This window comes from Staurois parvus, unplaced genomic scaffold, assembly GCF_062004578.1.
Source record: "Staurois parvus isolate SC_StPar_1 unplaced genomic scaffold, SC_StPar_1.0 ptg000155l, whole genome shotgun sequence".
Lineage (NCBI taxonomy): Eukaryota > Metazoa > Chordata > Amphibia > Anura > Ranidae > Staurois > Staurois parvus.
In genome coordinates this window covers 20,990,632-21,003,290 of record NW_028317951.1, presented here as the reverse complement: position 1 = coordinate 21,003,290, position 12,659 = coordinate 20,990,632, and the positions used below count along the sequence as shown (strand labels likewise).

Sequence of the window (12,659 nt, the reverse complement as noted above, 5' to 3'; positions counted from 1 at the left end):
CATTCACGTACATATAATCCACCACATAGGCACTCTCCTTCATGACTTACTTCTTACATATTCCTCATCGTGTATTCGCGCCTGTGAGGACTGTCATTAGCCCCTGTGTTCGTCTGCAATGCTTTAGCTTATATAGCTTTAAATCTTTATGTATATTATCTGTTACCCACCTCTCTTCCCTTTTTACTCTCGACATACATTGGCTGCTTCCCACATATCTCTGTGTTTCAAGGCCATTTTATGTTGATCAAAGTCCTTTATATACCTTTCGTTTGAGGACACGTAACCTTTTCACGAGTATATTATACGTTCACAATACGGCCGTTTCTGGGCTCGACACATCTCCAAGTGTAATTTCCTATTCTAGTACACACCTTTATAATTTACCAGAGCTTTATTGAGAGAGAGAGTAGCTGGCCTACATCTTCTCTGGAGTCTTATATATAAAAGAAGTTGAAGGAACGTATGACTGCTATATATACATATATATATGGGTTTCTATGTGACACACCTGACACTTCTTTTTTCTTCTCCTTTATTCCTCTCCTACATATCTATCATCTGTATTCCTATCTTGACACACTTTTATTCTAGTATTCCTTAAATTCCCTTTTTATCCTCTCCCCATACCTACCCTCCCCCTTTCTCACACCCCCCCCCCCCTTTTTTTCTTTTTTTTTTTTTTTTTTTTTTTTCTCCTTCTCTATCTGATATCTCTCTTATCTTACTTACAACCATTTGATACGCCAATAGATTTTGAATAAGTATTTTTGGCATACAATATAATGGCTATTAACCTCCCATTTGCGCGTTCAGCACCCAAACTCTCTGTGGCCTCACTCAACGCAAAGGGCTTAAATATACCTGAGAAACGCTCGCAACTTCTAACATATATGAAACACCTTAGAGCAGACGTGATCTTTGTCCAAGAGACTCACTTTCGTGCAGACCACATACCTAGATTTTCGGATGCTAACTTTCCAAAGGTATATCACGCAGTCAACACGGAGGCGAAAGCAAAGGGTGTGTCTATTCTACTCTCTAAACAGCTCCCGTTTACAATCACTGAACATCTTGAGGACCCCGAGGGGAGGTTCCTGTTTCTTAAAGGCACCCTCTATAATAAGCCACTTACTCTAGCTAACATTTACAGCCCCAATACCGCACAAGTCTGCTTTTTTCGCAAAATCGCCAAATTACTGTCCACTTTTCAGTCGGGTATTCTGATTCTTGGCGGCGACTTTAATGTACCATTGAACCCATTGGAGGATACTTCCACCGGTTCCTCCTCTAAACCCTTCAAAGCACTCAAACAGATCAAACTGGAGCTACATGATCTTCTCCTCCATGATACCTGGCGCACCCTTCACCCTAAAGACAAAGACTACACGTTTTACTCCGCACCACATAAGCGACATTCTAGAATTGATTATTTTTTTCTATCTCAAAAAGACTTACATAACTTGCACTCTGCTTCGATCGAACCAATGATCCTTTCTGACCACCACCCAATTTTGATGACATTACAATTTCCTGATGCGCCGGGCGCGTCCAAAACATGGAGATTGGACCCCTTTCTTCTTACAGACTCCTCTGTTTCCCTCCAGATCCGTGATTCTCTGACCACTTATTTCAAAGAAAATGTATCTCCTGAAACGACCCCTCTCACACAGTGGGAAGCACATAAATGTGTAACCCGCGGGCTTCTCATGTCTATAACCGCCTCGCGAAAACGTCTAGCTCAAGCATCTTTTGCCTCCCTACTGCAAAAAGTTCGTACACTTGAATGCACACATAAACGCTCTAGAGCCTTGAATTCTGCATCTGAACTAGATCAAGTGCGTAAACAACTTCTAGATGTTGTAGACAGGAAAGCCAAACGTAGTTTTATTCTTCAACAAAAACTCTTTTATGAACATGGAAATAAGAGTGGCAAGTTTCTAGCCCGGGCCTTACAAGCCAAAAAGGCAGCACGACACATATACCAGCTTACTTCTAAGCAGGGACGCTTATTGAAAACATCAAAGAATATTGCAGCTGAATTTGAAAACTATTATTCTGCCTTATACAATTTACCTGTACCATCTAAACCTCCAGGTGACACTAGATCACGTCAGACAATTATCCAGACTTTCCTGAACCAATATCTCCCAAACCCAATTACTAGAACACAAGCAAAAGATTTAGATGGTGCTCTGACCCTAAAGGAGTTACAACAAGCTATTGCACAACTGAAACCTGGTAAGAGCCCAGGTCCCGATGGATTTGTCACTGCCTACTATAAGACTTTTCACGACATATTGGCACAACCATTTTTACGGGCCTTCAATACCTTAGATACACCAGGGCAATCCTTGCGCCATCTCACTGAGGCACATATTACGGTTATACCAAAAGAGGATAAAGACCACACATTACCAGCAAATTATCGTCCAATCTCTTTATTAAATGTTGATTTAAAGATCTTTGCAAAAATCTTGGCCAATCGCCTATTACATATTATAGATCCCATTGTATCAATGGATCAAGTGGGCTTCGTACCTGGGAGAGAAGCCAGAGACAACACCATACGAGCCATAAATGTTCATCATTGGTTAATTCAAAAACAACAATCAGGCTTTTTCTTATCACTAGATGCCGAGAAGGCCTTTGATAGGTTAGCATGGGATTATATGGAGGCGGTTCTTTTTGGCCTTGGATTGCCTCAGCGTTTCCGTACCTTCATTATGTCTTTATATACCTCTCCCACAGCTAAAGTACGAGTTAACGGTCTACTCTCGGACTCTTTTTTGATAGGCAATGGCACCAGGCAGGGATGCCCACTATCCCCCCTCCTTTTTATTTTAACACTGGAACCACTGATGAATTGCATCAAACAAAACGATAATATCAAGGGGATTCATATCAATGGCAAAATTCATAAGATAGCGGCCTTTGCAGATGACATCTTGCTTTTTCTAACAGATCCCCATATCACTTTACCTAATCTGCTAAAAGATTTTGAATTGTTTCATTACCTGGCCAATTTCAAAATAAACTTCTCTAAATCCCAAGCGCTTAATGTCTCTCTACACCGGGAGGTGATTAGGCAAGCGAAATCGAACTTCCCTTTTGCCTGGCAGTCGGAGGCAATTACATACTTGGGAATCCAATTACCGACTAATCTAAAGGAACTCTATGATTTGAATTTCCTACCCCTCTTGCGTAATATTGCCAAAGACCTCCAGACTTGGAACAAACCTTGGTTTTCCTGGTTTGGTAGAGCAGCCATTCTCAAAATGAATGTGCTCCCAAGAATATTGTACCTACTCCAAACAATACCGATTGCATTACCGAGTTCTTTCTTTACATCTTATAAAAAGCTCTGCTCCTCCTTTCTTTGGAATAACAAACACCCCAGAATTAGCTTTGTACAACTCACCATGTCTAAAAGAAGTGGAGGTATTGGACTACCTGACATTACACGGTACTACAGGGCGTGTCAATTGGTAAGAGTAGTAGACTGGACCTCGAACTGTGATCGTAAGATTTGGGTTGACGTAGAATCTGATTTTTCGATGATTTCGCTTGCCTCCTCCCCTTGGCTGGGAAATGCTCATATTCCCACTGAATTTCGGGATCACCCTCTTGTAGGCCCCACATTAAACTGTTGCCAACAGACATTCCAGAACACTGAGCTCTCTTCCTCCCCGGGCCCCTTAACCCCAATCAAAAAGAACCCTGACTTTTTGCCGGGTATGTCCCGGACTTTCCTCTCTGGATGTGACCTTCCAGATAATCTGACAATGCATCACCTTTTCAAAAATACTAAGTTCTTATCTAGAGAGGACATTTTGAAGTTGTGGCCATCGCTGAACCTAACACCGTGGATATATAGACAAATTCATCATTTTACACATAACACCTCTCATTTACAAGACTACTCCAGGTCGCTTACTCCATTTGAGAAACTTTGTTTCTCGAACTCCCCCCAGCGACATGTTATATCCAAGCTTTACTCCCTTCTTGAAACTACTAGTATATCTCAACCTCGAAAAGCATGTGAGGCTTGGATACGAGATTTACAAATACCCTTGTCAACTGACGACTGGGATCACATTTATGAACACATACATTCGGGCTCCATGTGTGTTTCCACGCAGGAAAGTAATTACAAACTATACTCTAGATGGTACAGAGTTCCGTCCCTGCTGCATAAATTTGACCCTAACATTTCAGAGTTGTGCTGGAGATGTAGACAGACAACAGGCACACTCCTACATATCTGGTGGGATTGTCCCTTGTTGCAGCCTTTTTGGGAAAAAGTGCGAGATATAGTCTCACAAGTGACTACTTACACTCTGGAATACACACCGGCTCAATTTTTACTTCACCACTCCTCAATTCCGTTAAGGATGTACCGTAAGTCTCTTACCCTGCATATGATAAATGCGGCGAAACAATGTATTCCTGTCCACTGGCGATCAGAACAGATTCCTACTGTGCGGGAGTGGTTTCATAGGGTCATCAGAGTTGTGGAGATGGAGGAATTGATTTCAGTGACAAGAGACCACCCTGAGAAATTTCGGAAAACTTGGGCGTGTTGGAAACACTTCCAAACTACCAATTTCTATAATCTCTATATGAATAAATAAAACTAATTTACAGGTCGTGAATACCGTTCACAGTTATCACCTCTGGAATAGCGCCGCGGACCGTGTTTATCGAAATGTACGTTAAGTCCTAAGGATAATACCTATTAGCTTGTCTACTATATTATATTATGGTTGGCTTAATAACTATTACCTGATCCATCCTTCCCTTTTCACTTCCCTCCCACCTCTCCCCCCCCTCTCCGTCCCCCCCCCCCCTTTTTTTTTTTTTTTTTCTCCTCCCTGTGCTTTCTAAATCTTCCTCCATATACAGTACTCTCCTCTTTTTTTCTTTTCTCTCTTTTTTTTCCTTTTGTCTCATATTTCTCTCTTACACAACTATTTCTACATACAAGCAGAAACTTAACTTAACCGGGTGCGGAATTACACGAGGCGTCAGCCTCAGACATCAATGCTGTTTTTTGCTCCACTACCCGATTACTTAAGCGCTTTTTACCCCCGACACTTGCATCCTCTATACCTCTATTGCTTACCATTCATATGTGCGAACCTGTTATTTTACTTTGTTTACTGGGTAGCGTGATCTCCTGTTTATGTTTACTGCATACCTCAATTACATGTCTGAATACCCGTCTGCGTTACGGGAGATTGCTTCAGTTATACGTATGCAAAATGTGTTCCGTACCTGTCTTTAATCTCAAATGTCTTGTATTTCAATAAAAATTTTTGGAAGAAAAAAAAAAACTTTATTAACAAAATGAGACAACAGAGAGAAGGTGCCATTGCTCCTAATTAAGAGATAAATGCTCTGTGGCTATTTAACACAGTAAACGGGGTCTGTCAAATTCAATAGTGCAGAGCTCAAAGTCAGAAGGTGACATATCAATTCAGACTTCACCACAACCATAGACTTATTTACAAAGTCATCAGAGACTGGGCAATCCAGCAACAGTTTTAAAGCTCTAAATCTGTACTGTGGCTAACTGTCACAGTACTCACAGGCCTGGAAAGTGGCCACAATGTACTAAAATAGAGCCCAATGCCTGAAGATCACATTCCAAACAAGTCCCACAATTTTAGGCCCAGCAGGGTCTGGGGACAGCCTCCAAATCTGAAGCTGGGGATATGCCAATCTGGATAGCTGCTGTGAAGAGACTAGATCAAGCAGAGTATGTGAGGTTTTACCTATAGTAACCAAATAATAAATATCCACAATATGAAAAACAGCTTATCATGTGTTGTACAAAGTGCAATCTATATAACACAATGTTACCTTTTTGATGACTTCAGCTGCTAATTGTTGTAAAGATGGTGATGAAACTGAGTGGAGGCTGCCATTGCCACTAATGGGATTCTGCAGACCAATGTATGTCACAGCATTGCTGGTAAGAATTCTCTGAAAATCCTGTAATGAGAATGTCTTTATTATTTTCTTTTTCCAAGAAAGTGCCATTTGACCAAGATTTAGACATATGTGGCTATTTTAAAATATACACATTTGCTTTTCAAGGCTTATGAAGAGAATATTCACATTTACCTGTAACAAAATCAACACATCCACTCAGAATTTACTTAAAAGCATAGAGTGACAAACCATTACAATGCTCAGCCGGCTGAAAGGGTTTTAAAATACGTTCTTGACATGAGGAGCACATCAAGCACAGTCATTGCAAAGGCAGTCTGTTCCTTACTAGAAATCCACCTTCATGTTGTCATTGCAAAAGCATTAATAAATTCATATTTTCAAAAAGACCTAACAAGAGAATCAGTTGTATGAATCATTTGACTGATTTGACCATGCTAATCTCTTCGAACAACAATAATCCAATTTGCATGAAAATCTCTTAGTGTGGCAAAGTCAGTGTATTACAGTTACATTTACCTCAATGGGTGAAAAAAAATGTTCATTTTCCTCTAAAAGATTTTTTTTCAAATTCTCCTTTAAACAAAGGCAGATGTAATTGCTGCCATGCAGCTTTTCTAATTAAAATAAATTATATGTTTACAGGATACTAAAGCCCATCTATTCATTTTCTTATTTAACTATTCAAAGTCTCCCAGTGCTTTGTGTTTTTATAATCATAAATAATGCGTTACAGTAATATAATGTAATTCTACTTTACATTAACAGCAGGGGAAGATGTAGGACAGTTTAGATATGATGTAATAATCCTATGTAGCCATATGTTTCTGTGGCATTGTAACATCAAAATGTATATACAGTTGTGTTCAAAATAATAGCAGTCAGACATCACTAACCTGATCAATCACTGTTTTTGGTAGAAATGATATTTCTACATGGCAAATAATTTACTAGCAGGTGCAGTAGAGTAATAGAAATCCAAAAGACCCAACAGTCATGACATGCATGCTGCTGATTCTGTGTAATTGAATCACTAATTGAAAGGGGCATGTTCAAAATAATAGCAGTGTGGAGTTCTATTAGTGAGGTCTTTGAAAAACAGGTGGCAATTATTGCCCTTATTTAAGGAAGGAAGGCAGCAAATGTTGTACATGCTGGTTACAGTGAATTTCTCTCTGAAATTCTGAGGAAAATGGGTCGTTCCAGACATTGTTCAGAAGAACAGCGTACCTTGATTAAAAAGTTGATTGGAGAGGGGAAAACATATAAAGAAGTGCAGAAAATGATAGGCTGCTCAGCTGAAATGATCGCAAATGCTTTAAAATGGCAACCAAAACCTGAAAGACGTGGAAGAAAGCGAAAAACTACCATTCAAATGGATAGAAGAATAGCAAAAATCGCAAGGATAGCCAACAATCAGCTCCAGGAAGATCAAAGAAGGTCTAAAGTTACCTGTGAGTACTGTTACAATTAGAAGACGCCTATGTGAAGCCAATCTATCTGCAAGAAGCACCACAAAGCCCCACTGTTGAAAAAAAGACGTGCTGAAGAGGTTACAATTTGCCAAAGAGCACGTTGACTGGCCTAAAGAGAAATGGCGCAACATTTTGTGGACTGATGAAAATAAGATTGTTCTTTTTGGGTTTAGTGGCCGGAGACAGTTTGTCAGACGACCCCCAAACACTGAATTCAAGCCACAGTACACTGTGAAGACAGTGAAGCATGGTTGTGCAAGCATCATGATATGGGGATGTTTCTCATACTACGGTGTTGGGCCTATTTATCGCATACCTGGGATCATGGATCAGTTTGAATACATCAGAATACTTGAAAAGGTCATGCTGCCTTATGGTGAAGAGGAAATGCCCTTGAAATGGGCGTTCCAACAAGACAACGACCCCAAATACACCAGTAAACGTTCAACATCTTGGTTCCAGACCAACAACATTGATGTTATGGATTGGCCAGCCCAATCCACGGATCTTAATCCAATAGAGGGTGACATCAAAAATGCAGTTTCTGAGGCAAAACCAAGAAATAGAGAAGAACTGTGGAATGTAGTCCAATCATCCTGGGCTGGAATACCTGTTCACAGGTGTCAGAAGTTGGTTGACTCCATGCAACACAGATGTACAGCAGTTCTCAGAAACAGTGCTTATACAACTAAATATTAGTTGATTCGAAGGAAAGCAAAATCTTCAAACATTTTTCAGTTTATATAGTAAATGTTTGAGTTTGTAAAGAAGAATACAAACACTGCTATTTTTTTGAACAGTCTAATATTCACTTTTCTTCAATTTTTTTTAGAGGAACAACACAATTTTGATATATTTTTCTTCATGTTTTGATTTGGAATAGAATGTGTAGTGTTCCCAATGCATTTGTGTGTATGGAAATAAAAACTATTAGAAGGATTTTGAGCTTTATTCACTTTTTTCATCACACTGCTATTATTCTGAACACAACTGTATGTATATGTATATATATATATATATATATATATATATATACACATATACACACGCACACACACTATATTGCCAAAAGTATTGGGACACCCCTCCAAATCATTGGATTTAGGTGTTTCAATCACCTCCATGACCACAAGTGTATAAAATCAAGCACTTAGGCATGCAGACTGCTTTTACAAACATTTGTGAAAGAATGAGTCACTCACAGGAGCTCAGTGAATTCAAGAGTGGTACCGTGATAGGTTGCCACCTGTGCAATAAGTCCATCCATGAAATTTCCTTGCTACTAAATATTCCACAGTCAACTGTTAGTGGAATTAAAGTAGAGTGGCCACAAAGTGGTAGGCCACGTAAAATGACAGAGAAAGGTCAGTGCATGCTGAAGAGCACAATCACCAAATGTCTGCATAGTCAATAGCTAAAGACCCCCATACTTCCTGTTGCATCAGATTAGCACAACAACAGTGTGTGGCGAGCTTCATGGAATGGGTTTCTAGCAGCTGCATGCAAGCCTTACATTACAAAGTGCAATGCAATGCGTCAGATGCAGTGGTATTAAGACATGTCTGGGTTTGGCAGTTGCTAGAAGAACGGTACTTGCCTGACTTCATTTTGCAAAGTGAAATGTTTGGTGGAGGGGGGATTATGGTGTGGTGTTGTTTTTCAGGGGTTGTCCTTGGCCCCTTAGTTCCAGTGAAGAGAACTCTTAAGGCATCAGCATACCAAGACATTTTGGACAATTTCATGCTCCCAACTTTGTGGGAACAGTTTGGGGATGGCCCATACCTGTTCCAACATGACTGCTCACCAGTGCACAAAGAAAAGTCTATAAAGACATGGATGAGCAAGTTTGGGGTAGAGGAACCTGAATGGCCTGCACAGAGTCCTGACCTCAACCCGATAGAACACCTTTGGGATGAATTAAAGCAGAGACTGTGAGCCAGGCCTTCTCGTCCAACATCAGTGCCTGGCCTCACAAATGTGCTTTTGGAACAATGGTGAAACATTCCCATAGACACACTCCTAAACCTTGTGGACAGGCTTCCCAGAATAGTTAAAACTCTTACAGCTGCAAAGGTTGGGCCAACTCAATATTATACCCTACGGATGAAGACTGGGATGTCATTACAGTTCATGTGTGTGTGTAAAGGCAGGCATCCTAATACTTTTGGCAATATAGTGTGTAAATAAATATATATATATATATAAATATATATATATTTTTTTTTTTAATTATGTCAATGTCTTAGTATGTCATTAAGTAATGGCCAACATTAATATTAATTTCTATACAATAGAGAAAAATTGTTATAAAAAAAGCTTATGTCTGCTGAATGAAGTGATTAGCATGACTGGAAATATTAAGCCTATTAAAACATGCAACTAAGTTTACTAAAGCTTAAACATGAAGATAATGTTGTATAAAACAGTTTTGGGAGAATCCTTTGACCATCACTACTTAGATGATCCATGGGATGTGAAAATTGTCTCTCAGTAACCATTGTCTGTTAAGTTATGTGAGCTAAGCTGAATCAATGTTACAAAATAAAGTTGAGGTATTTTGTGATATAATGTAAACTTCACATGTTAGCATTTGGGGCTCATTGCTATACATGAACTGCAGTAGTTCTATAGATGCTTCAGCTAATTTTTCTGAATGAGCTGCTTACAAAACATTAAATCTAATGCATACTTATAGTATGAGAAAAAGGGATGCCCTTATACTGTATATTTTCACTGTCAGTTAAAAAGAGACATACAATTATTTCCCTAAAACCTTATGATAGTCTATATTACCTTCATCAAAATAAACATATATGGAATGCAAAGCCTATAATTTCTATGGGTACCCTAAAGTGTCAATGTGCTCAAAAGTAATGTTTTAGCTACAGCTGGAATCTCATGATGAGTGTGTTATCTCCCCCAACAAAGTGGAGCTAATATAACTTATTCATTTACCTTTCCCCACTTGTAAGAGCCAATGTTACCAAATGGAACTCCTCCCCATGAGCAAAAAATTATTGTTCTTTGTGGCCTCCAGCCAGACTTCATTTTTGATGTTATGGAGCTGATAATTGATGTCATAATAGCAGCACCACTTGCCCATTTTTTATTGTTTTCCTCAAACATAGTATTGTGAGAGCTACCGATAATGATGTACCTGTCTGGAAAAAAGATACACTTTAATATAAATGAGTATAATAACCAAACACAACTTTAGGGGTACATTTTATGTACTAGTAGCATCTTAAAACTGAGTAAAATCTGCATTTGAGGCCTTTTTTTGGACAATGTGCAAAATTTATAAAGTGTGTGCTTGTGGGCAATTTTCAAAAATTACCAGTTTTCAGGTGGTGCTAGTTGTAAAAATATAACCCTATTATGCATATTTATATATCTAAAATACATGCTCTTATTGAATTTTGTAATGTACATATTTAGAATACCTTTTTTTTTATATGATCTGTACAAATACTGGTCATGGGGTGCTATTTCAGTGCTGGGTCAGTAGTCCCCATCATCAGTGCTGTAGGCAGTGAGGGACCTAGATGGTGGCCTTCACCAGGTAAAAAGGGTATAAAGGATGGTTTAGAGGTAGGTGGGAGGTAGGTACTGTGAAATAAATATTTTTTCCCAGGGTGGTGCTTTAACACTTTCACTTTATATTTCACAAATTTTCACACCTAAGGAAAAACCCATAGCATCAGTGATATTGGTGGTAGTATTCCAGTGGAATGTACGTAGGAGCAATAATTTAAATTAACCAGATGACTGCTTTGTCTAATTTATTAATGGAAACATGCATATAATGCTTATGGGGATCTAATTTGCATTGAGTCTGTATTTTTACTTACTGTAAGTTCCTGTTCCTTTACTGACTTCTGCCTTCTATTGCCTGCACTCTTTGTTATTATTATTCTTTACTTGGACCCAACTTGGAGATTTTTTCTTTAAATTATTCAACCGCACATTGACTATTTTACATTTCTTTCAATTCATTTTTATTCAAGTTTTTTTCAAAGATAATAACAAAGAATGAGCGACCGTGACATTAGCAGAAATACAGTCATATACATGTCAAAAATTATTCCTGCTAGACACAGCAAATTTAATACAAAAGGATAGAAAATAGTATGCTGATACTACGCCAAAAACTAAACAATGCATGGTTGTTGCCCAACAAAACACAAATTAAAATAAAGAAGAAGTAAAGAGTGTATACTTTTATATAGGAAGAAAGCAATCCAAAATAACTTGGACAAAGAAGAAAGAAGAGAGAAGATGGGGTAGCGAAAAAGCTGTAACTCCATAAAGAAAAAGAGAAAGAGTCCAACAGAGTGCATCTATTAGCAATATGTATCTTATAACATCTATCATTATCAAATGCCAGTGTCACGGCTCCGGGTATGACCAGAGGGGTGTGGACTGACACAGGGAAACGCAGGCTTCAGATATGGTATAAACAATATAATTTATTAAGACTAACAATACAAAACGCAGTGCAAAACTAAACATAAACACAGTGCAAACAAACCAAACCACCTACAGATAACAATACATACAATGCAAGAGTCGTCAGGAAGGCCGGGTCAGTAGCAAATGGGCAAACGGAGTACCAGGAACAGGTGGGAGAGTGGTCGGGGTCACAAGCTGGGTTCAGTAACTCACGGGCAGCGCGGTGCAGAGGGTCAGGCAGAGAATGGTCAGGGTCACCAGCCAGGGATCAAACAGGAGAAGTCAGCAGAGGTCAGGATCAGGCAGGGTCGGCAACAATTCAGGCAGAAACAGGAACAGGAACACAGGATACAAGATACAGGGGCCCATGGAAAAACACACACCAAGGCCCTGACTGTGAGTCTGGCCATTCCTTAAATACAACCCCTGCAATCAGCTTCAGGTGTTTGGCTGACTGCAGGGGTGAGTCTCTGATTGCTGAGAGCACCCGCTGGCCAGCCCTGGTACTGCAGCCCACAAGGCAGGTGAGTCCCACCATTATTGGCAAGTCCATTCCAGACAGTCAGAGAGCTTGAACAGAACATTACAACAAAACCATCTAGTATCAAAAACCTGTAGAGTATGTTTGAAATTGCATAGGACCTTTCATACAGGTAATGAGAATGTACTCTATGGAAAACCTCCAAAACTGAAGGAGATATAGTGGATTTCCATGCTTTAGTAAGCAATTAGAATGTGAGTGACCACCGTGCGGGATTGGACTGGAAATAAATAAAA

General features: G+C 39.3%; 1 protein-coding gene across 1 annotated transcript in view; it reads right to left on the bottom strand.

Moving 5' to 3' along the window:
- The window catches only part of NAALADL2 (N-acetylated alpha-linked acidic dipeptidase like 2), a 578,047-nt gene that overhangs the window by 321,473 nt on the left and 243,915 nt on the right, over positions 1 to 12,659 (bottom strand). The window contains exons 6-7 of the mRNA XM_089675680.1: positions 10,386 to 10,591; positions 5,866 to 5,997 (exon numbers count right to left, since the gene is read on the bottom strand). Coding sequence (XP_089531806.1) covers positions 5,866 to 5,997; positions 10,386 to 10,591 — 338 coding nt within the window. The remainder of the gene's footprint in view (positions 1 to 5,865; positions 5,998 to 10,385; positions 10,592 to 12,659) is intronic.